Raw genomic sequence first — 24,899 nt, 5'->3', positions numbered from 1 at the left:
ACCTTGGGTGTACCCTTTACTTCTATGGTCCTTGACTTTATAAAATAGAGTTGATAGTCTTTTAATACCTGCTGGAGCCGTCGCAGGACTCAGGGACAAGAGACGGGAGCAAGCACACTGTCACCCCAAGGACAGAGTTTTGTAACTAGACGTACAGGAGTCTGTGCATCAACATCATCTGAGGGGTTTGCTCATCTTTGGGCCCTACTCTTTTTGTCTCATTAAGATACCTGAAGGTAGAGTCCAGGGACCAGCATTTTTACAAGCACTTTGGGTGAATTTCAACACATTGATTTGAAGAACTTTTGCTGTAGATTACTATATTGGTCATAACTGAATCTTTCTAGCATGGGTTTTGTGATAATGTAACGTATCTTTTCGTCAGTATTTTTTTCCAGAGCATATGGTGTCTTTTGCAACTGAAACCAATGGTGAAATATCCCCCACACAGATTTTGCAGGTAAAATATATTTTCGTTAAAGTATGTAAGTAATAACATAGAAAAGGGAAACTTTAAAATATGAATAAACATGCCCAGATTTTGAAATGTTATGCCTAGAATGGTTAATTTTTGCTAGAGGTAAAACGAAAAAGAAAAGAAGAGGAAAGAAAAGGACAAAACCTGCATAAAGAATTCCCTAAATTGATAAAGCCTCCAACAATATTATTATTCCCAGTTTTGGCCAATTGTCAAAGGATTTTTAGCATTTAAAACGTATCGTGAAAGGAAACTTCCAGAGTTTTGCTCTGTGATATGTTTAAAGATTACGTTAGTTTTTTTAAAAATCAAAATTCCCCGTAAATTGTAGATATTTTACTAACAGATTAGTGTTAACTTTTATAATAAATGCCCTGAACCCCTAAATGTGATAAGATATTTAGCAATTAAATGAAAGGAGAAAAAAGATACAGAATAGATCTATTTCTTGCACTCACATTTGTAATAGCTACATTTATAATAGCTATGATACAAATACTTCAGTAGAATTTTGTAGAATTTGCTGAATTACGAATGTAGTTATTTAATTAAAAATCTCTTTACTTTTGCATCTGTTGGGCTCATTTCTTCCAAACTGGCAGTGGCTTTAGGTGATCATTTTCCCAGACATTTTTCTTGCAATAAAAGAATGATTTCAGTTGCGATTTTGTTTTTGATAGACTAGTCGATTTCACATCAGAAGCTCTACAGTTGTTAACAGGTTAATGTTGAGCAATGTTTATGTAATGGTTGCTGTTTGAGTGAAGCCCTGGGCATCCCCATACCCATTCGGTATTCTCTGATCTTCGATGAAAAAGACTTAATATTTCCAATATAGATAGCACTTTAAATATATTGGTATTTAAATATATTGAGTATCACAGATGTGTTTTCTAATAGGTTATATTTAATTTTTGCACTTCAAAATATTTTAGAAATAGGGTTAGCCTCAAGAGATTTTTCTTGAAAAAGCTACTTATATGCTACTGGGTTTTCACAGGCACCCCATCAGAATATTAGGGCAGGGCCCCAGAACCCCAGCTCTCAGGGCTTCTCGATGCTTCACTACTGTATTGTGACAGGGCAGTAGGTTGGAGTTTTTCTTCTGTCTCCTTTCCCAAGTTCTCCTATAATATAGTTATATTACCTTAATATTCATTTATAAAAACAAGAAAAATTTTAGCTTTGAAATCAGATAGTCCTGCATGTGCCCCTGACCTCTTCTCTCCACTGAGGCAGTGTTTCCACTTTCTAAAACGTTTCTTCTTTTTCCAGTGTGACCTCTATGACTCCCTTTTTAAAATTTAATTGGTTTGGTTTAATAACTTGGAAAGCACTCAAAACTAAAAAACCTACTTGCCTGTTTTGCATGTCAATTAATTAATATCTGTGGCTCATTAAATTTAATTTTTTTTAGTAATTTACTTTAAAAAACATAAATATCTACTATCAGCATTTCCCTGAGTGGCCTTTTAAAATATGTTACATTGTTTTAGCTAATCATTTCTCTTACTTTCAGTTTTTCCATTTTGCATTTGTTTATTCATAGGGATTTCTATTTTCTTCTTTTAATGAGACACTAATGCATTTCACTGTCTTATTAAAGATGCTGAGCACAGCCACTCGGATAGAGCCATTCCTTTTCATTCGCGTTTTCCTGACCAACACATGCCTGCCGTCTCAGCTAATTATTCCTGTGTAACACACTGTTCCAAACGCTGATGGCTTAAGTACCCACTCACATTTTGCCAGCAATTTTATGGGTCAGGAATTTGGGAAGGCTTTAACCGGTGGCTCATCTCTGAGGCACATTGACTCCCAGTGCGGTTGAGGATCCCCTTCTAAGATGGCTTTTCACTGTGTGCCTGGTACTCCTGATGTTTCTTTCGCCACATGATGTCTCCTCCTTCAGGCCTGTTCTAGTTGCTTTGGGCTTCTTACCACATAGCTGTCTCAGGGTTAGTCACTTTTCTTATGTGACAGCTAGCTTCCGAGAGTTAAGTAGTGGAGGCCCCGGAAGCCCTCAGGTTAGCTAAGGACTACAGTTAGAACCACCTGTCACTGGTGCCATATTTTTTGGTCAAAGCAGTCACAAGCCTTACTCAGATTCAAGGGCTGGAGAAACAGACTCTCCGTTTCCTGATTCATTGGCAAGATTACTGTGCAGAAGAGCATGTAGGATGGAAGATATTGTTGCAGTTCTCTTTGGAAAACACAATCTGCCATCGGCACCCACAACTGAGAACCATAGAGGACAAAGAAGAGGTTGTTTGTTTTCCTCTCATGAAGGGGGTGAACTTGGCTCAGCTTTCTTAATAATTGAATAATTGAAGTCAGGATTGTGGTCTTAGACCATATGAAGTTGAAGTTGATAGGTTCTCAAGCAAAATCATAGAAAAGGATGAAAAATATCAGGATTTAACTCCATAGATGAAGTCCAGCTTTTCAAATGGACATTCAGATAGCTTATAATTTTGGTGTTTGGTCAAGTACTGATCCCTTAGAATGTATATTTTGTGAATATATTTTCATTTGGAACTCGAAAGACTTATTTCCTGTTGTGTATATATTGTCATTTTTGCAATGGCATGTAAGTGGTATTGACATTGTTAGGTTTTACGTGTTTCTGTTTGAAATCTTAGCATGATTAGTATATAGTACAGTATCATTGATTCAAAAACAGTATGAGAATGTCTGATTTTTCTTTCAGATGTTTCTGAGTTCAAGCACATATCCTGAAATCCATGGCTTCTTACATGCAAAAGAACAGGGAAAGAAGTCCTGGAAAAAGATTTACTTCCTTCTGAGAAGATCTGGTTTATATTTTTCTACTAAAGGGACATCAAAGGTAATTGAAATATCAGTCGTGTGTTATGAATCTTATATAAGTTGTAAGTTAAAATGGATTTTGCTTTATTTATTACGTTATTACTTGATGTCAGAAGTTGGTAATTTTTTTGAATTCCAAACATTTGCCATAATCTGTTTAAAAACTATTCAGCTTTATTTACCACTATTTTCAACATACGTTGTTTGATGGAATCTAGGTACTCTCATTACAGTACCACATACCTTGCTCATTTCTTCCCCACTCTGAATTTTACCCCTTTCTCCTCATCCTAGGCCAAAGATTTTGAGGCCCAGCATAGTTCACGTCTTTTCTTTTTACTCCAGGTCATATGACTGGTCTTGCCCACTTCTGAACTTCTGTTGATGCAGTTAGTAATAACAGTTCTTTAATTCCTTTGAGTGTGTTAGTTTTGGCTCCTTAGCTAGATTATAAATTCCTAGAGGAAGTTATGTTATGATCAGGGGTAAATATATCTGTTTATTTGTGTGCTTGTATATACAGTTATAGAGACATGCGCTTGCAGATGTCCATACACACATAAGTAATCACTTATATAATTCCCACAGTGCTCAGCGCTATGTGATCTGTGTTTCTATGTAGTCTAGTCAATGTTGACTCTGCCATATGGTCTATGTTTTATAAGTGTTGACATTTTATGCAATACATTGATATCTTTTAAGTGGAACTACTTTTGAGAGTTTTCGTGAGAGGCTATTTTAATTCTATTTTCATTTAATCCATTGTTGTCAATGACAACATTGTTGATTCTTTATGGGTAAACTGTCATTTTTCCCTGGCTATTTTTCAGATATTGTTCTATTCATTTGTGTTCAGTAATTTCCCTGCCATATTCCTAGGTACGTTCAAATATATCCTGATAAATCTGGCTTGATTCTCAATATACACATTCAATTTGCAAATTCCTATTTTTCTTATATGCTGGAAATGCTCATCCATTATTTATTTCTCATTCTCATTATTTGATCCTTTAATTTGCAGTAGGATTTTATGTCTTGGCCAGTCATGGCTCCAGGTGCCTCTTTGATTGTGATGCTTAACTCCATCTCTGCCTCTGTCTTCAAATGACCTTCTCCTCTTTCTCTGTGTGTCTCTTATAAGGACATAGTCACTGGATTTAAGGCTGACCCAGATAATCTAACATGATCCTATCTTGAGATCTTTAACTTAATTACCTATGCAAAGACCCGTTTTCCAAATCAAGTCATATTCACAGTTTCTCAGGGTTAGGGCATGGACATATCATTTTGGGGGCTATCATTCAACTCGCTGCAGGAAGCCAGTAAAAAATTTTGAGCAAGAGAGTGAAATGATCAAGTCAGAAAAAGATTAGAATGGCCATAGGGAGCTTAAAACATCAAGTAGAGAGATGGAGAGAGAGAGAAAAAGAGAGTGAGGGGGATGGAGCAAGGGAGGCAGGGAGAGAGTAGGAGGAAGGGAGAGAGATTGATTAGAAACACAGAGGCTAATTAGATGATCATTTCAATAATCTAGGGTGGAGGTGATAAAATCTAACCTAGGATGAGCAGTGGAGGGAGAAGAAAAGGATGGGTGCAAGATTAAGTGGTAAGTGGCCAGGTTTTGCTGACTGATTGATATGAAAGAAGAGGATGCATTTAAAAATGTTTTTGGAGAAAGAAACAAAGAAATAGAAAATGATTTAATAGAATAAACAGGAATAGAAGGTTTGCTAGAAGGTCACTATGTTAGAGATAAGATAATGATTTTAGTTCTAGATATACTGTGTTGAGGTTGAAGCATCCAAAAGGAAATCCCCAGAACACAGTTAATGATGGAGACCAGATATTTGGGTAGTGGTACTAATGGGAGATTTGGAGCCTCAAAGGAATAATATTTGACTCTTTTCCATATTTTCCCGAACTGTTCTTTCATAGTTTCCTCCTTGCCCTCATATACAGTTTTCCTTTGTTGCTGCTTGTGTGTGTGTGTGTTGTGTGTTTCCTTGAGTTGTAACTCGTAGAAGTCTTCATGGAATGGGGCTCTACTAATTTAGTAACCCATCCCCTTACAGAAATCTTTCGTTTTAAGTGTGTATCGCTTGACTATTAGTATTCTATCATATAGACGCATTTAAATAATTTTCCTTGAACATTTAAACTAGTTTTCAAGTTTTCCTATCATAATGTTAGGATGAATGATTATCCGTTTTTGTAATTAGGATTTTAGACTTTTTCTTAACCATTTTATTGAGGTTGCTCCTTTCCCAGTTTTCTGGACCATCAGAAAAGTGGCTTCTGAATTCAGTAATCATATCTGTCTCAGTGTCTTTCTAGTGATTCTTCACTGGAAGATATGATAATGTCTCTTTAATTCCTAAATTCTTACCTCTTCAACAAGTTTCTCATTAAAATCAACTGCCCATTATATTTTTACGTCACCCTTCACCTCCTTTCCCTCCCCATCCATTATACAACAAGACAGCGTTTATTCCTTCTGTTGGATCCATTCTTTTGTCCTTACAATGGTCTTCCCCTTGGCTAGGCAAAATTATAAGCATCAAATCTCTAGTCTCAGTCCATACCTTAGCTCTTTTCAGCATAGTGTCTGACTCTGCTATGCATCAGTACGTAATACTGTTCTCGCTAGCCTGTGCCTAATGAGCTCATGTTCCATAGGCTATACATGAAAATGATTTTAAGTTCCTCTCAAAAAGGAAATTTGAGGTATTAGATAACCTCAAGGATTATGACCTTGATACAAATTATGTAGGTTATCTGATATCTAATACGGCATTCCTACCTGGCAAGGAGATCATTTCCTGTCCTTTTTCTGTGAGAAGTCATAATTTATTTTACTTTCTAAAGATGTAGGCTACGTGGGAGTTAGATAATCATAGCAAGAGCCTTGCAGATGTGGCTATAACTTATGTTTCCAGAGAAACATCTTAAGTACCCCCCTCTCCAGTTCTCCCCTTACATACACATTGTGTATGCTTAGCTCTTGCTGACCATGCCAGTCTTAGTGTAGTCTTAGTGTCATAAGCCTTGATGTGTCTGCAATCATGGAACAAAAATCAGTCAAGAGAGAAAACTCCTCATGCCTCGTATGGCCGTCCACTGTTTCTCTGGCAGCCGTTGTCTTACGTCTGAATGACTCAGCTGCACTGACTCTTATAGTATCAGTGCACAGGGATGATTTTATTCCATCTTCGTACAAATCAGACCTTTTTACTAGTAAATCAGTGTCTGTCAAGGAATAAAGTTTGAAAGGCCATGACAATAAGAGTACCTTTCCTCCTCCCTTGTTCCAAGGGCCCTGGGCTGAGTTTCTTGCAACAGTTTTCTTTTCTGCCTTATTTTCCCATGGAATTGGGAACAGTCATTCATTAGATCAAATACCTAAGAACAGTGATGCATGGAGAAACAGTGACATACAGAGAAACTCGCTCTCACTCTTGCTCTCCCAGTCATCAGGCACGGGATAGCCTGCTGGTAAATGACTGAATTTCTTTGGGTTTGGATTTGAATGAGTTGCTCAAATTGCGGTTTTCTTTCTTTAGTTTTGTTTTAGAGTACTGCTTCTCAAGTGTCCATGCACATGAATCACCTGGGATCTTGTTAGAATGCAGATTTCGATTCTGTGGGTGGTTCTGGGTTGGGCCATAGATTTTGCATGTCTAATAAGCTCCCAGGTGATATTGATGTTGCCTGTCTGGGACTGTACTACCAGTAGCAAAGTTTTAAAGAAGAAATGCATTTTGGTCAGTTTTGATTATACATTCAACCCCAGAATTAAGCCCTTCTCCAAGTTATTAACCTATCATAGGATAACATGACCCTGTGATTTCCCATGACCAGCTCTAAAGCTCACGGACTTACCAGGGAAGAAATAGCCGTTTATGATTCCACTTTGCCTTGAAGATCAGACACATTCCCCTGCCAGGTGATTTTCCTGAACTCGTTGGGACAGGCTTCCTTCTTTTTGGAAGGGAAGATAGTCATGTTGTCTATCTCATTGCCTGCTGTGGTGTACTGGGCCGAACACACGGCAGGATGGTCTTTTCTGAATGAAGCAGGAGTCATCGGCTTTCCTTCTCCTCTAACTGCTGTGGAAGTGCAAGGCAACCTTATCTTCTTTGTTGAATTACCATTATTTGAAACCTGGACGAGGAAAACATTTTCAAAAGCCATTCTTTGTTATCTTCTCTCCCTCAGATTCCTTGAAATAGTGGTTAAAGAGAATAATTTTAAAATAGGAAGATGTGGTTTTTTGTATTTTGGAAGTTTAAATTATAAACAAATTGCCACTTCTCAAATTACATAATATTGTATCAAGCTCCTGGTTATTTAAGGATATAATGACTTAGTTTTTCTTCCCTTTTGTTTCTGTGACATTATTTGGAATAATTTTTGCCAGGGGGTAAATTATGTCATATAATAGAAATACAAAAGAGGTAGTGTGAAAACATGTGTCTGCTTCAACACTTAACATATACTTTTTTTTAAGGAACCACGGCATTTGCAGTTTTTCAGCGAATTTGGCAATAGTGATATATATATGTCACTGGCAGGCAAAAAAAAACATGGAGCGCCGACTAACTATGGATTCTGCTTTAAGGTACAGGCTTAATATTTTGATAGATGAATAAAGCAAGCCTCAGCCTTTTAGGTAAGCTTGAGTTTCTTTTAATTTCTTTTGAAAAGAGACAGCTTTTCCTTATATATAGGAGAATTTTAGTGACTTTTATTTCAACAGGTGTTACCTTCAAGATATGCATTAACGATAAACAATGTGCTGTGGCCTTCTAGCCTAACAAAGCGGGAGGGCCGCGAGACCTGAAAATGCTCTGTGCAGAAGAAGAGCAGAGTAGGACGTGCTGGGTGACCGCGATTAGATTGCTTAAGGTAATCTCGCTGCAGGCGTGCGTTTCTATTTTAAATGCTGGGAGGACCATCAGAGTTTGAAAATATCTGTATTTCAAAACACAAAGACTCACTATGCATCTGTGTGAGTATATGAGAAAGAAGAAAATGAACCACCACCAAATGTGTATATTTTACTTTTTTATCTAAAAGATGAACATTTGCAGAGTAAAGTGGAATAATCCAGTACATTTAGCTTTGTTGTGTGGAGTAAGTATTCCTTTTTAGAAATGTTCTGACTTTTATTTTTTGTAAGAGTATTACATATATACCCAGTATAACTGATTGAAACTTCTCCTGTACACGACTTAGTGTGCATTTTGAAAGCATTGCCATTAATCTGTATGAAGTGTATTTAAAATGTGCCCACCTGGGCATGTTTAGTGCAGGTGTTTTATGTCTCATTTACGTGTTGTACAAATTACTTTCTAGTTTAAGTATAACTCAAATTATTGTATGAATTTTACTGTAGATATATTTTTTAAACATCTACCTTTGTGCTAAGTAGATATTAGAACTTCCATAAACATAATTTGTTAGTGAGCATTTTGAAAGGAGTAAGAATGTTCTAAAGGTAGGTAGGGAAGAGAAACAGAACTGATTTCTTCCATAGTATCTGGAAATCACATATAAATTATAAAAATTATCAACCACAGGGCTGGCCCAGTGGTGTAGAGGTTAAGTTCATGTGCTCTGCTTTGGCAGCTCAGGGTTTGCAGGTTTGGATCCCAGGCGTGGACCTACATGCTGCTCATCAAGCCATGCTGTGGTGGTGTCCCACATACAAAATGAAGGAAGATGGCCACAGGTGTTGGCTCAGTGGCAATCTTCAAGCAGAAAGAGGAGGATTGGCCACAGATATTAGTTCAGGGCCAATCTTCATCACCAAAAAAACAAAAAAAAAGATTATGAACCATTTCTTCTTGAAGAAGGGCAGAATAATCAGAATCAGAGTGATTAATTGTTGTACTAAGTTTGGAAGAAAGTTTTATTTATTAGTCTTTCAGCTTTTTAAAAATGAGGTGAAATTCATCTGACATAAAATTAGCCAGATTAACTATTTTTAATGTGAACAGTTCAGTGGCCTTTAGTACATTCAAGAGGTTGTGCAGCCACCAACTCCATCTAGCTCCAAAGCATTTTCATTACCTACTCTGTACTCATTCAGCAGTTACTCCCAGCCCCTGGCAACCGTCAGTCTGTGTCTGTCTCTAGGATTTAGCTATTTGGATATTTCATAGAAATGAAGTCCTACAATATGTGATCTTTTGTGTCTGACTTCTTTCACTTAGCCTATTGCTTTGTGATTCATCCACTTTGTAGCTTGTATCAGAACTTCACTCCTTTTTATGGTTGAATAATATTCCATTGTATGTGTATGTATGTTAGATAAATAATTTATCCATTTATCCATTGATGGACATTTGGATTGTTTGCACCTTTTGAGTATTATGAATAGTACTGCAGTGAACATGTGTGTACACGTTTGTACATTTGTACATTTGGTACATTTGTTTGAGTACCAGTTTTGAATTTTTCACATATATACCTAGGAATGGAATTGTTGGTTGTATGGTAATTCTCTGGTTTAACTTTTTGAGGAATTGCCAAAATGTTTTCCACAGTGGCCCAAACCATTTTACATTCCCACCAGCAATGAATGAGAATTTCAAAATTTCTCCATATCCTCACTAACATTTATTATTTTCCTTTTTTGTTGTTGTTAATTATCCTAGTGGGTGTGAAGTGGTATTGGAAGAAAGTTTTAAAAAGCGTTTAAAGGAAGCTTTTGGATTAACTATGAAGTTTGCTTCCTTTTGCTACTGTGGCAAATAGCTACTTTAGTTACCTTTTTGCAAGAGGTTTGTTCTACAATAGCATCCTATTAAAATGACTAGCATGATTTCCCTTTCAACAAAGCTTAGGAGTCTTAACTCTTTGAAATCGTCATGATAAGTAGTTGCTTCTTTGTTACTCTCATTGTCATACAATTTAAAAAAAAGAAAAAAGAACTTTAGAGAGTCTTGGAAAGCAGTCAGTCAAGGGAGTAGTAAGTAGAACCAGATTGGAACACCTGAGCTTTCTAAAGTTCCACCTGGCCCAGCCCCAGCCTTGGGGGAAACCCGTTTTAGCAGGAGAGCTCCGGGTGTTTGCCTGCCTGATTAAGAACCGCTGACTTCATCCAGTCCTCTTGTTTCGTAGATAGGAGGCTGGCACCCTTTGGAAGACTTGGCCCCATCGTAGTTATGGTAGAGAAAATGCCTGGAGGTCTCTGGTTTTCCCTCCCCTTCTGTCAGAACTCTGGAAATGAGGCTAGGCTTGTAGAGGAGATGCTTTCCAAACTTGTTAGCCAAGTCTTTGTTCCTTCTAACTTGGGCTCAAAGTCAGACACCCAACACAGAAGTGGGTGGTAAGCCTCCTTCTTTTAAACAGTCTTTCAGTGAATCTAACACACCATTGATTTTACTAGAATACTCCATTATTTTTTGCATAACTTAATAGAAGAGAATTATGCCAATAAAATTATATGATGCTTTCGTATCACTTATAATTTTTATTTTCATTTAAGTAGTTGTTTTAGGTTTATTTAGAATTATAGACCTGTATTTTTGTCATTTATCAATTTTGTGTGCACACAGATAAATGTGAAAATATGTATGTGAAATAAGTAGGTTGGGGTATCTTTAAAACTTCTTCATATTCTAAGTCTAGCTTTTCTGAATCTTTGTCATCTCAGAGTCATAGGTATCCATATTTTTCACAGACCATTCAGCTCTGTGCCATCAAGAGCTTTAGGGAGGCAGAACTTGTCAGTTGAGTGCCCTGCCATGGTCTGTGGGATTGTCTTTTTAGCCACTGACATCCGTTTTGCAAGGTTTGATGCTAATGTCTTCTTGATCCCATCAAAGATTTCACGCAATGACAAGTCACTTGGTCCACGGTGAAGATAGGATACCTTAGATTACTAGGCAAATTTATAGATGTTAAAATTTGAAAAGAAATGTGTGTCTAAGAATTGAGGAAAAGCTTTCTTTGATCCTTTCATATCTAGAAGGCTTAGTTTCTGGAAGACTGTCCCTTCTCACTTTTTTCTTTTATCTGACTCTTCTCAAAGCCTCCTTTAAGTCACAGATGCCTGGTTTAAAAATACTCTGTGTATTAGTTTTCTGTAGGTGCTGTAACACATTACCACCAATGTAGTGGCTGAAAACAACACAAATTTATGGTCCTACACCTCTGTCATTCAGAAATCTGACGTGGTCTTCTCAGCTTAAAAAGCAAGGGGTCAACTAAGCTGCATTCTCCTCTGGAGGCTCCAAGGGGGAATCCATTTCCCCCTGCCCATTCCAGTCTTCAGAGGCTGCCTAGATTCCTTGGCTCATGGCCCCTTCCTTACCCTTAAAACCAGCAATGTCCGGCCCAGTCCTTTTTATACTGCCCATTTATGATTCTGTTTCTTTTGCTTCCCTCTTTAAGGACTCTTGTGATTACATTGAATCTACCTAGATAATCCTCGATAATTACCTAATTTCAAGGTCAGCTGATTAGCACCCTTAATTCCATCTGCAACCTTAATTCCCTTTTGCCAGGTAGCCTAACATATTCATAGGTTCCAGGCATTAGGATGTGGACATCTATGGGAGCTATTATTCTGCCTCCCATATCTGTATTCCTTGTTTGTTTTAACTGTGGTAAAGCTTTTCCAGATGAAGCTCGAGAAGGAGGCAGGCATCAGTGAGGAGCCAATTAGAAACCATTGAACAGTTTCAAACAGGAAAGTGATATGATGTGTTCTGCACTTTACAATGTCCAGACACAGGAAGCCAGGTGTCACATCACAGACACATTTGAGGCACTCTAATAGGGGAGTGAGTTGGTTTTCCCTTGCAGCTTATTGTCAGTGGGGCACCTGTTTGACCCCCCAGGCTGGTGCAGCTGGGCTCACCTTGTGTTAGAGGTATCTTTTGATGGTCTCCTTTGGGTGTCTGTTGTGTTATTTCTAGCGTTTATCATTGTACTTAGTGGGGAGGAGCAGGGAGAGACTAGTCCATGTTCTGTTGGCTGGACTGGAAGTGCCTCTCTTGTTTTCATTATACACTGCTTGTTAGATAATAGCCTCTACCAAGAATTTGGCCTCTTGTTTTATTTTTATTTTCCTTTCTCTTTCATATGCACAGGTAAACTCTTCTTGTAGCATCAGATGAAGATACTCTCATTCTCTTTGGAGAAATTCTAGTTACATATAGAATCATAGAAAATCTGAGACTTAGAAAAGGGGAGATTTGCTCATGTACAGTGTCCTAGTTACATGGTGTCTACTTCCCTTCCCTTCAATTAGAACTCTGCTAGCTTCTGTCTAACATATTTTGGTCCCTTATCTGCCCCTCCATAGGACAGGGAAATGTTAAAGTGACCCCTGCCCTACCCCTCGGTCAGAGTTAAATGCCTGCTAAAGGCCTCCAACAGCACAGAAGCAACTGCCTAACCCCACAGGTAGCGGGGACAATACGTCTTTGAAGAAAACAGTCTTATTAGTAGGTAGCAGGCTTTTCACTGCAGATAAATAAAAGGTGGCCAGGCAGCGTGTACCTTGTGAAAGTGTTGGTTGGAGGTTATTGTATATTCTCCAAAATGAACTTGACTAGGAATTAAGCTCCTCTGTCTTCTTTTTAAAGTGATTGTAGGCTCAGAGTTGATTTAAAATAAATTTCATTAAGTCCCATTAATGTCAATCACACCTTAAATTAAAAAATAATTTTTGGAAGTTGGGAAATAATTGGATAAAGAAGTCAACACAGAGAATTTTAAATGAGTGTGGGTTTGTATTCATATTAAAAGCAAAATCTTGAGAACAGTGACTTCCCTCGCCCCTCTCTGATTTTATGCCTAATTATCAAATATATCCACTTTTCTGGAACTGCTTTTAAGGAAATAGCTTTTAGTAGAGAAACAGCTTTGTTGGACTGTTTAAATGGAATTCATCCTAAGGGTAAGATTGGATTCCATGGGGTCTCTTCAATCTCTTTTATATAGGACCTGCTTTTAAGTTCATTATTGCTCCATGAAATGGAGAGAATTGCAGACTGTAGCCCAAAAAATAGCCTGTCTGTCTCATTGGTTTCTTTCTTTCTTTCTGTTTTTTTTTTTTTTTTTTTTTAAACAGAGTGACTTAAATCAAGGAGGGTCATGTTCTAGTTTTTGATGGGGAACCCTGCAAGATAAGTCTGATCATGGCAGTTGGCATTCTTAATATTTTTCAAACAGATAACTGAATAGTAAACCAGACCCACTTTCCAACTGTAGCGTGGCAGCCCAGTTCTTATGATGCTGCCTTCTGAAAGTAAAGATGTTGCTGTTCTTATCTACTGTCATTTACATTGTATTTTGTGACCCTTTGTCTGAAATTAGCCTGATTCCCCAATATTTTGATTTCCCTGAATTTAAAGCTAAAAATTAAGAGTGCCCTAAGAGTATTGTTACCAGAGGATGATACAGTGCCAAGAATGTTCAACATAGGGCCAAGTTTATGGATTTACCAAAGAGACAATGTAATTCATCAATCAGACATTGAACAGTTACAGTAAATTTTACCCGTTTTTGCTTAGCATATGTGTAAGATTTTTGGTGTCTTTGTACCAGTAAAACCTGGCACCCTTCCCAAGTGAGCTTTCTTATCACTAGGTGATGCACCACTCCAAATGGTTTTGGTACTAAGAATAAAGAGTAGGAATGTCAGTTCCAGATCTTTCTACTAGTGAGCTAGACCTTAAGTGTGGGTCCACGTAAACACTGTCTTTTTAACTGTATCATTGTAGGGCACTAAAAGTTTACCTTTCAAAATTTTGGTTGCTTCACTTATTTATTTTAAGGAAAACATAATTTTTATTTTTTATTTTGATGATATATAATTATCGAAATGTTGATTTTCATAAATTATGTAGTAAAAGTGTGGGAATGTTTTTGCTTGTTTATTCTGCAGTATGGCATGCAGCTGTACCAGAATTACATGCATCCATATCAAGGTAGAAGTGGCTGCAGTTCTCAGAGTATCTCACCCATGGTAAGGACCACATTTTTGAACCTATATTGTATTTTATATTTACTTTATATTAATTTGCAATTACCTTATGTTATAAGTGTACATTACAATACATTTATATTCTTTCCTTTTGGTCAAGTAAAGTAACTCTTTGGCATCATCCTATCATAATGTTATGTTGAATTATTTATTCTTGGATTTTATATGATTGCATCCTATATAATAAAATCAGAGCAGTAAAGTATACATGAAGTATTCAATTAAAATAGATAATGTTTGTTAAAGAAAATTTTTAAATATTTAAAAGAATTATGTGAGTCATTCTTTGTCATTACATTTGAGGATTAGATCTTAATAAGATAATTTATAGAACATTTTCCTTGGGATTGTGGAATTTTTCTGAATTATTGATTTTGATTGTGGGTTTATTGATTTTAGTATTCTGAGATTTGCATAGCCTAATATAAAGATGCCAATGATTTGGAATTTTAAAAGCCACATTAGACGCATGTGGGCTCTTTTGCATTCTGGCTTTCTAACAATGAAATTTTTAAAGTTTCCAGGTCCTTGAAAAGCAGACTGCTCTCCAGGAAGCCCAAACACTGCGAGCCAAGATATAGGTCGTGCATTACATTAAGTCTAGCACCACTTCTCAGATTTGTACTAAATGCAACTTGCTATTTATTTGCAGATGCATACAGAGACATTGTTCCCTTCTTTAGGACCTAATTTTAGTTTCCTGCGCGTTAGCATAAGAAATCTATTTCTGAACTTAAAGTTTATGTTCTGCTAGTTTTGCTTGCTTTCCTTAATATTGAGTGTATTAGGAATTCGGCTGTATGTGCGTGTGTTACAAATCAGCTAAGGTGCTGCATTTGCACTTAGGTTAAAAATACGCTCTTCATGGCTGTGACCAAGGAAGGCACTTTTCCCCTCATGTAATGTAGCAGATGAAGAGCTCAGTTCTAGGAATGAGGCATGAAATAATGTTGATTATGAAGCCTGATAGACTAATATGGGAAAAGAACTCCAATTCTCTAGTTCCGTTGCTTTAAGTTATGGAAAAGTAACTTTTCATCTTTGTATCATAATTACTTTTAAGCCCTAAAATAAGGAACTAAGGAATGTAATGAATATTTATAAAAGCAGTCGCTTGAAGGTGAGTATTTTTACAATTTGTCAGCTTACCTTTATCTTTCAATCCATAATATATATATACATACACACATATATGTATGAAGAATAATGAATTTTATATCTTAATCCTTTCCTAAATCCTTCTAAATGTCTTTGAGAGTCTAAAGTGATTAAACTGAGCATATTAATAGCAGCCATTCATTTGGAGGCAACTATTGTTTAGTGTCTTCTTAATCATAGGAAACAATTGTTATAAACAAAGTGCTTTCTAGTCTTATCATTATCATTAGCATACAAGTATGGTGTTCTTCACCTTCTTTCCACTGAAAGTGATCCTACTGTAGATCAATATGTATATGATAGTGTCATTTGGTTAGAGTAGCTTAACTTGTTCAACCTCGTGTATAGGAAAAGACGCTCCTTGAGTGAATCTGGCTGGAAAGAGGGATTGAAGGAGTAGTAGTTTAGGTGCTTGTGTGGTGAGGACCCATCCTGTATGCCAGTTGTCATATCAGAGGGAATAGCATTTAAGAATTGTATCGCCACTCTTCTTAATTTTCATGAAGGAAACTAAGAAGATTGAGCAGGCATTTGTGTTTACTCTGGTGTCTAGACAGAATGCCACCTTTTGAGATTATCCTGGAAGAATCAGTGACCTATATAGTGGATGCCAGTGCTCCTCACCTGCCTCTGCCAGTTTTCATCCAGGCACTATTTTCAGTGAACAACATAGAAAACTTAGTTTACTTTAGTTATGTTTCTTAACTTCTCCAGGGATACATTTTGAGGAGGGAAATGAGGAAAAAAAATTTGCTCATACCATAATGAACCTCACCTAGTAGCCACCCCTATCAACCTTTGAAATGAGAATCATAGCAGATATTTCAGGAAGCCAAATATATTTGGTTGTTTTTAGGGCAAACAAAGGATTCATTGAAAGGTGCCTCTGTAGGTATGGCCCTGGCTGGAGTGAGGGGATGGGGAAAACAAGTCTGCTCGAGTGCTTGTTATTTCTCACTTCTGACCCGAGCTAGATGTTCCAGACTGCAGTTTCTTCCTTGTGCCTCACGCGCTGTGGTACATAAAAGAACCGTCAGAGGGCCTAGCTGTTACTGCTTTTACCATAAGCTATTTGTGTGACCTTGGTCGAGTCCCTGGTGTCCTGCAGTATAAAATAAGGGAGATGGTTGCATAGTCTCTAGAATCGATCTAAAATCGATCTCTGATGTCCTGTGGCTCTGTATGAAGCAGATGAGAAAACAGTATCTGAGGAAATTCTGTGCCCTCTTGCTAAGGACCGTGCTGCAGGTTTATCTGGATCTTTCAAATGGGGTGAGCGAGAGTACGTGGCTACTAGTTGCCACCTAGCTCACCTGTCTGAAAAATGTTTTACGTCCAAACCTCCCTAAGAGTGACTGGCTCTGATCTCAAAGTGTGGCCTGGGCAATCCAGGATGTACCCAACCCACTTCTTTCTTAAAAAGACAGGCATGCCATTAAAATCATGGACCTATTTTTTAGGACTTTCCCTGTTTATCCCACCAGGAGAAAAAGCTAGCAAAAGGGACAGATATTTGAGAAATACACTGGTTCTGAATGTTATCAACCTCACTTTCCTATGTGAAAGAAATTGAACTGAAAATGACCTTTTGAGTTCAAGTCAGATTTTGCTTCACTTCCATTTCTTTGTCCACCAAAGGTGAACTATTAATGTTTCATCCACCACCTGCCATTCAGTCGGAGACATTTGCTGTATTCCTGTGTTTTCCTCTAGTGTAGTTAGTGTAGCAAATGAAAATTCTTATTTGTTTTGTAGACTCCCTACTTATGTCAAGTAATTATGGAACGGGGGATCTTGTTTTGCGTTCCGACCTGTCATATTCTAGGGGAAAAAAAACACTAAGAACAACTAGTTATGTTTATTTTTCTTTCCTAACAGCATTTTTATGTTATCAGGACCTTGCGATTACAGAGCCCATCTTGGCATGTGAAGTAGAGATATTATAAGGATAAAGCTATCATTATGATTGAGATTAGTTACTCTGTGGTTTGAGCAGGTGGAAGCTTTTCATTAGTGTCGGCAAAGCAAAAGTGTATCCGACTGGTCCACAGCCCGGCACAGAAGATCACTGGGTGAGAAGGGCAAAGTAAGGTGTGACAGCAAATAGAGACTACAGAGACAGCATCTGTCTGGAAAGAGCAGCTGTCAGTTAAAAAGGCTCCTGTAACAAATGAAAGATTGCACGCTGGATCTCTAGAAATAAAGATGAACCGTAATAAGATTGTGGACCACTATAGCATGGTTTGAAGAGGAAATAGCAAATGCTAATACAGTGGGATGTGGATGTGGTGATAAATGAGCCCGCCAATTTTTTTGTGTGAACGAGATTTTGTTTCAAGCACACATTTGACTGTAGTGTATTTGACCAAGCTAGGTGTGGCTGAATCCATGGGAGGAGACAGACAGCGGTCTTAAGCCACAAGTCTCCATGTGCACATTGACTCATCCTTTATCATCAGAACTCCATTTTTTGTCTTGCGTCTCTATTAACCAGTGAAAAAAACCTGTTAAACATTGTCCATGCTGTTTTTGAATGTTTTGTCTTTTTTAGAGTTTTAATTTTTGTTAACTGAGTGACATTGTTGACTGGAGATTTTGACAATTGGCTTTTCTTAGGATGCATGACTTCAGATGGCATATTTTTTAAAGGATGGTCACAAAGTAGAGCCCCAACCAAACAAAAAATAAAAATAAGGTCCAGGTTTTGAATATTTTATTTTCATCTTCAGAGAATATGAATACAAAAACTAATTAGCGAAAAGACGACTTTATTACTTGTTTAAAATTATGTTTGTTTAAAGATGTCTTCCTTTTATATCACTTCCTCTTTCGTTATTCAGACTTATTTTTGCAACTCTCATTTTGCCATATTCATCCCCACAAGATGAAGAAGTATTCATATATTAAATCAGAAATTTTAGTATTATGGAGTTACCTGAATTATTTCACTACATTTCATTTTCTAAGTAAGACGAAAGTTGAGGTGATAAACTTTTAAAACACATATTGTAGTTTGTTCCGTTATAAAATATGAGTATTATTTCCTTCTAAAGAAGTGATATAACTCAATCTCTTATAGCTTTAGTGTAGCTTGAATCTTAATAATAAACTGCTTCATAAGTTGATAGATTTGATATTTAAATGATAACTGATGAATCTCAAAGCTCAATAGAGAGATGAGTTCAGAAGTAATGGCTCTTTTTAGCCACAGAGGGATTATTCTTTTCTAAATTGGTGTTTTTCCCTTTTTACTAAAGAATATATACAGATAGGGATGTTATAGGAGAAAGACATGCTTACCTTGAAAGCTTTTAATCTCTTATTCAACACTTAATGCGGTGATGTTAACAAATAACTGTGTAACCTCTTTAACCAAGATATTTGATAGCACCATTTTATCTTGAACATGTATTTTTAACTTTTTAATTTTCTGCTAGCCACCATTGGAACCACATCCTAGAATGGAAACGTATTGCCGGCAAAGCACTGAAAGACAACTTCAGGCATATTTTCATGGTAAAAGCTGTGGTTTTTTTCCAGAGAAGTATATCAGAGAATTCCTTGGTAGCAATGGACTTCTCAGGCCAGAAAAGCAGAGTTATAGAAAATCCCACAGAAGCCCTGTCTGTTGCTGTTGAAGAAGGACTTGCTTGGAGGGTACAAATAACTTCAAGTTCTTCAACTTATTTATGATTTGAGTTTGTTTCACCCAAAAAGTTGAAATTTGTTTCCCCCTTCCTTGTGCAGAAAAAAGGATGTTTACGCCTGGGCACTCACGGTAGCCCCACTGCCTCTTCACAGAGTTCCACCACAAACATGGGTATGTCTGTGCATATTCACTGGGACTGAACGGATGCATAGGTGTGCGTTTAGATGGAGCCACTGAGGGGTTATGGTGGAAAGTACATATACCTCAGTTATGATTATCTCAAACAAAGCTTTGTATCCCTCCATTTTATCTTCAGCTATCCACCGGTCCCAACCATGGTTTCACCACAAAATTTCTAGAGATGAAGCTCAACGATTGATTATTCAGCAAGGACTTGTGGATGGGTATGTTCGAGTGTGAATGGTAGTCATTTTGATTTCTCCTATAATCAGTAATTACTTATTCCACACACACAAAGAGTTTTGACATCAGCTTATTAAAACAGAATTGACTTCGTATAAGGATGGTTACCATTGTATCCTAGCAACATCTATATAATACCTGTTACATAGTATGTGCTTAGTATTTGTGCATAAATGAACAGATAACTGAATAAGATGCTCTGCTCTTAACCGATGATCACTAGTATTACCCATTCTGTGCCAGTATTAGCATCTCAGATATTAGTACATGGGGAAAAAAAATTGAACTTGTTTTTGGGTGTCAACATTTTGATTTGAACATATAATTAATGTGATTGCAAAGTATGGTTTGTGTCGTGACCTTATCTTACATTTTCTTTTTTGTTTTTAAGTTTGATGCAGGGTGTGTTAAATAAAAAGCTGTTTCATATATATTTACACTGTTTGCTTTATTTCTTCTGTTTACATGCCTATTTTCTCTTCTTTAAATTTTAGCAGATTAAAGTAATATAAACCTATGCGAAAAGTACATCTTGACTGTTTCTCATTTTATCTTTTAGTGGGGTACCATGGAAGATACAGGAGAAATATAAAATATAAAATATAAAAAGACTTATAATCCGAAGAATTTTCTTTTTTTCAGATTATTCAGTATTTCAGATACTTCCTATAATACTGGCTAAATTCTCTTCTTAAGTGCAGTACAAATTAAGGAGGTTGTATTGAGGTTTGGATGAGAAATAAAACCAGCATCAATTTAAACAAGGGCTGATGGGATCTGATATTTTCAAGGATTGGCTTAAAATGATGCCAAGATTTCAAGTTGATTTAATACTGACATTTGGATAAAATGCGTCTTCACTTGGAAGATTATTAATAGCAAGTCAGCATTTCCCTAGACTCTAAATAAGGAAAGATTTTAATATGCTTCTCTGCATGGAGCACAGTCTTTTTAGATATAAATTTGAACAATCAGCAGAATTACGATCTGATGAGACCAAGAAAAGAAATAAACCACAAGGAATTGTCAAAATGTTTTGGAGGATTATTTCTGAGCCCAGTTTTTGTAAATTGAATGAAATAATTGCATAAAGAATGACAGTATGTTTACTTTTAAAATTTTTTAACTAAAAAAATTTTTTTTAGTACGCCTTTGGAAAGATGCAATGATGCCAAGCAGTCCACTAGGTGGTACTGGTGATCTGCTCAGGAGTGGGGAGAGAATAACAGCTTGATTTGCCAGTGAAACTCCCTTTTGTCCCATCTCCCAATGATGTAATGTCGGAATCTCACACAGCACAAATGAAATGGATAATCTCGTCAGACATCTGTGATGGCTCAAATTTGGCTGCCTCTTTGCCCAGGCACAGTGAGATTAGTATTGGAGTCACCAGTGGGGACTGTTTGCACAGTCCGTTTGCCAACAATTAATACAAAGCTGGTTTTGCACTGTATTGCCAGTAAATAAGAATCCACGCCTGGCAGCATTTTTCTCTTAGGCCATTAAGCCATGTCTTGTTTTTCTAGCCTGACGTTAAAGAAGTTTTCTGCTGCATTCTTCAAGGTTAAAGTACATGTTGTTTGGGTATTTCTTTCACTTAAAACATTTTCTTCAAACATTTAATAAATGATTTCGGGATTGATTTCTTAGAATATATTTATTTCTCACTTTCTGTTGTGTGTGTAACAGTAGGAACCAGAATCAAAAGAAAAAAAGGGGAGCCAGTGTAGAAGAGGGGGTTAAAAAATGATTTTAAGGGCCTGCCTGGTGGTGTAGTGGTTAGGTTCTTGCACTCTGCTTTGTCAGCCTGGGGTTTGCAGGTTCAGATCCCGGATGTGGACCTACACATTGCTCATCAGGCCATGCTGTTGTGGCGTTACATATGCGAAATAGAGGAAGATTGACACAGATGTTAGCTCAGGGCCAATCTTCCTCACCAAGAAAAAAAAAAGATTTTATTCTAAATAAGGTATTCTTTTCAGGGACTAACATGACCCAAAAACTAAGAAAACAATATGCTAATACTCTATTCTCTGTACGAAAGAGTTACATGTGAATAACCAATTTCCCAGTAGAAAAAGGACATAACACTAATTATTGATGCCAACATAGCATTATATTGGTTATTGTAAGCAGTCTGACAAATGGGCTATATATTTATCCTATTAAAATTAAATTAGCACTGATAACAGTTTTATAGTATCAGACTATGTCATACCATGTTGTTTACCATGTTGGATAATTCCATAATTTAATACACAGTAAAGGAAAACTCTGGCTACATTTATAAAGATACTTCCTGGGTTTGTTTCACACTATATTTTTATGAAATCCATGAGTAAATGTAGAAATATATTGAAATTCCTTCTCTCTCTTTAGAGTTTTCTTGGTACGGGATAGTCAGAGCAACCCCAAAACTTTCGTACTGTCAATGAGTCATGGACAAAAAATAAAGCACTTTCAAATTATACCAGTAAGTAATTTGTGATTTCACATTCGTATATTAGAGGTGATCTTAATGCATACGCTTTTGGAAACTTTGGTTTTCTTTGGGTCTTTTATTAAATATAACTTGGGAGGTTGCGCTTTGACTAGACTTAAGTTTGGCAGAAATGGTTTTATGAGCCTGAATTAATATAACAAATACAGGAATTGTAAAAATTAAATTTCCCTTTTTCCATGAAATATGATTTGGCAATATTGTGTAGACCCCATGCCACCTATTGTTAAAAGGCCACTAAAGATTCTTTCTGAATTCTACTAGTGGTTCTTTAAAAACCATTTTTTTAAAACCATTTCTCCTTTCTTGTCTCAAAGATGTTTTTTTGTTTTTGTAGTTTTGTTTTTGATCATTATGATAGATACACAGGTGCTGCAGAACTGGAGAACATTTAAACTATTCTGAGCATATTTTAAAAAATTCTTTAATTCTGCTTCTGAGTGGCACAACTTGCTGTGGGATTTTTGGTGCTTGTGCTGCTGCTCTGTGTGTGTGCATGTGTGTATGCAAGTGATCTGTGTATTGGAACCGGATAGCGTGGAATAGAGAGTCAGTCCACTTTCAGCAAAGTATTACATAAGATTGCCAAATTGCTAGTGCTTCCTTTTGAATGGCCTCTTTTTTAAATTATCCAAAGTCCACATGAAATATCTTCCCTGCTTCGTTGATTGTGTGAGTAATGTCCCTGGCAAGTATGAATTGCTTAATGCCAGAAGACCTCACTGCCAAAAAAAAGACAACTGTCATTCCCTTAACATAATAATTGATTGTTTCAGAGTTAATTTACTGATACAAATTATGTGAATATTCATTTTTAATATACTAAGTGTGGCTGTTAGGTAGACACCATTTAGAACTGGAAATTAATTTCTGTAAAATGGGAGCACTAAAATCTTTTATTTTTACACTGCATAGTGCAGATTCTCTGTTTGTTGATTCAGATTAGTCACGCTATCCTAACTCCAGAACATAGGGAGAATTGGAGGTGGAGAAAGTAGAACCACACTGCTAACGCTAGCATCAGATGATATTTCTTTTAAATGCAAGCAAACTTACAAAGAAGAAGTGGACACACCATAACATTCTTTTCATTGCCCTTTAGTCCTGTAAACTTGTCAGTTTTGACATATAAAGACACAGTGTGCAATAGAATATGATTATCTTTCTGGGTATTTTGTCCTTCTTACGAGTTTGTTATTGTTCCTCTTGCAGGTGGAGGACGAGGGTGAAATGTTCCACACCCTGGATGATGGCCACACGAGATTTACAGATCTAATCCAGCTGGTGGAGTTCTATCAACTCAATAAGGGCGTTCTTCCTTGCAAGTTGAAACATTATTGTGCTAGGATTACACTTTAGCCAAACCAAAAGAGACTTGTTAAACTGTTGAAGAAAATGGACTCAAGAAAGAAAAAAAGAAAGGAAAAAGAAAGACCATAAATAAGAATGGAAGCATTGCCGTGGTGAAAAGAATCTATTTCACCTACAAGTTACAAAAAATAGTTTGTGCGTTGCAAATAAGCAAAGATTTGGATTGACAGTACATTCATCATTTAAAATTCATTAGTTAAAATTAAACCTGGGGAAAAAAAGATTTGGTGTGTTCTTGTATCATTTTACGTTACTGTAATATTTTCTTCAAATATGCACATTATGAACATCTTTCTTCCTTATTTACCATAGCAACATTAGAATTCTCAACCACAAAATAAGAAAAAAAATTGGGGGTTCAGGATGAATTATTTGCAGACTGAATTTCAATTACACTATTTTTTTTTATAGCTTAAAAAAGTGTAATAAAAACTGGTTATCAATTAAAAAGCTACCCACAACCTGTTAGTAAAACTAAACTATTTTGAATTATGTATTTTCTGAGTTTATTATAATCGTAAAATCAAGTCATATTTTGAAGTAACTTAAAATTATTTTGAAATATATTGATTTTTTCAGGGTGACATTACGTTATTAAATAATTATAATATTTACACTAGTATTGTACCTATTAGTGGCACGTTATTCACTACATTTTTTCATTCATTTAATGATTGACTGGAACTATTTGTTTTTAAGAAAATGATCAAAGCGTAGAGGGGATTTATATGATTTGCATATGCTTTATTGTGGGCTATAATCTATGACAATGTTACATTGTCACCTTAATATTTCACATGTGCCCCATGTGGTAACTTTCAGAAGGCTCTTTAGATCCTTACATTACCAGATCATTAGCCTGGTCAAACTCGGTGAAATCAAAGATTCAAAATCTCTTAAGATCCTAGTAGATAAGTTCATGCTGTTCTCTCTGCCCCCTGTGCAGTTTCTTATCTTGGCAACATCAAGATGGAAGCCAAAGACTTTGGAAACTTGAGACCGTAAACTCCCATATTGCCCCTCGGAGCCCCTCTGGGAAGTGTTTGTTGGGATTCTGTGCCTCTGTTTTTCCAACTTTGTGGGAAGGATGTTCATTTTCCTAAAAAAAGATGAGAAACAAAACATTAAATAAACATTTCGTCATATTGCCCATCTCCTCTAATTGATCCTTATAACAATATTATGAGAAAGTGAGGAAGATTTTATTTTTATTTATTTATTTATTTTGGTGAGGAAGATGGGTGCTGAGCTAACATCTGTTGCCAATTTTCCTCTTTTTGCTTGAGGAAGATCGTCACTGAACTAACATCTGTGCCAGTCTTCCTCTATTTTGTATGTGGGAGGCGGCCACAGCACGGGTTGATGAGTGGTGTGTAGGTCCGTGCCTAGGACCCAAACCTGGTGAACCCTGGGCTGCCAAAGCACAGTGTGTGAACTTAACCACTATGGCACTGGACTGGCCCCAGGAAGATTTTTAAAACATATTTCA

The 24,899-nt window shown here is 36.7% G+C and overlaps 1 protein-coding gene across 2 annotated transcripts in view; it reads left to right on the top strand.

Annotated features, from left to right (window-relative positions):
• GRB14 (growth factor receptor bound protein 14) overlaps positions 1–23,633 on the top strand; it is a 121,416-nt gene extending 97,783 nt beyond the window's left edge. For both annotated transcript variants that reach the window (XM_046659415.1, XM_046659416.1), the window contains 10 exons: positions 386–460; positions 3,189–3,326; positions 7,815–7,925; positions 8,117–8,212; positions 14,211–14,291; positions 19,008–19,124; positions 19,215–19,287; positions 19,433–19,520; positions 21,919–22,012; positions 23,252–23,633. In XM_046659415.1, the coding sequence (XP_046515371.1) occupies positions 386–460; positions 3,189–3,326; positions 7,815–7,925; positions 8,117–8,212; positions 14,211–14,291; positions 19,008–19,124; positions 19,215–19,287; positions 19,433–19,520; positions 21,919–22,012; positions 23,252–23,398 (1,020 nt within the window). In that variant the 3' untranslated portion in view covers positions 23,399–23,633. The remainder of the gene's footprint in view (positions 1–385; positions 461–3,188; positions 3,327–7,814; positions 7,926–8,116; positions 8,213–14,210; positions 14,292–19,007; positions 19,125–19,214; positions 19,288–19,432; positions 19,521–21,918; positions 22,013–23,251) is intronic.
• Positions 23,634–24,899: the final 1,266 nt, after the last annotated feature.

The sequence above is a fragment of the Equus quagga genome, chromosome 4 (genome assembly GCF_021613505.1).
Source record: "Equus quagga isolate Etosha38 chromosome 4, UCLA_HA_Equagga_1.0, whole genome shotgun sequence".
In the NCBI taxonomy this organism is placed as follows: Eukaryota; Metazoa; Chordata; class Mammalia; order Perissodactyla; family Equidae; genus Equus; species Equus quagga.
Note: the sequence above shows the minus strand (reverse complement) of the source record. Positions and strands in the feature narration are given on the sequence as shown.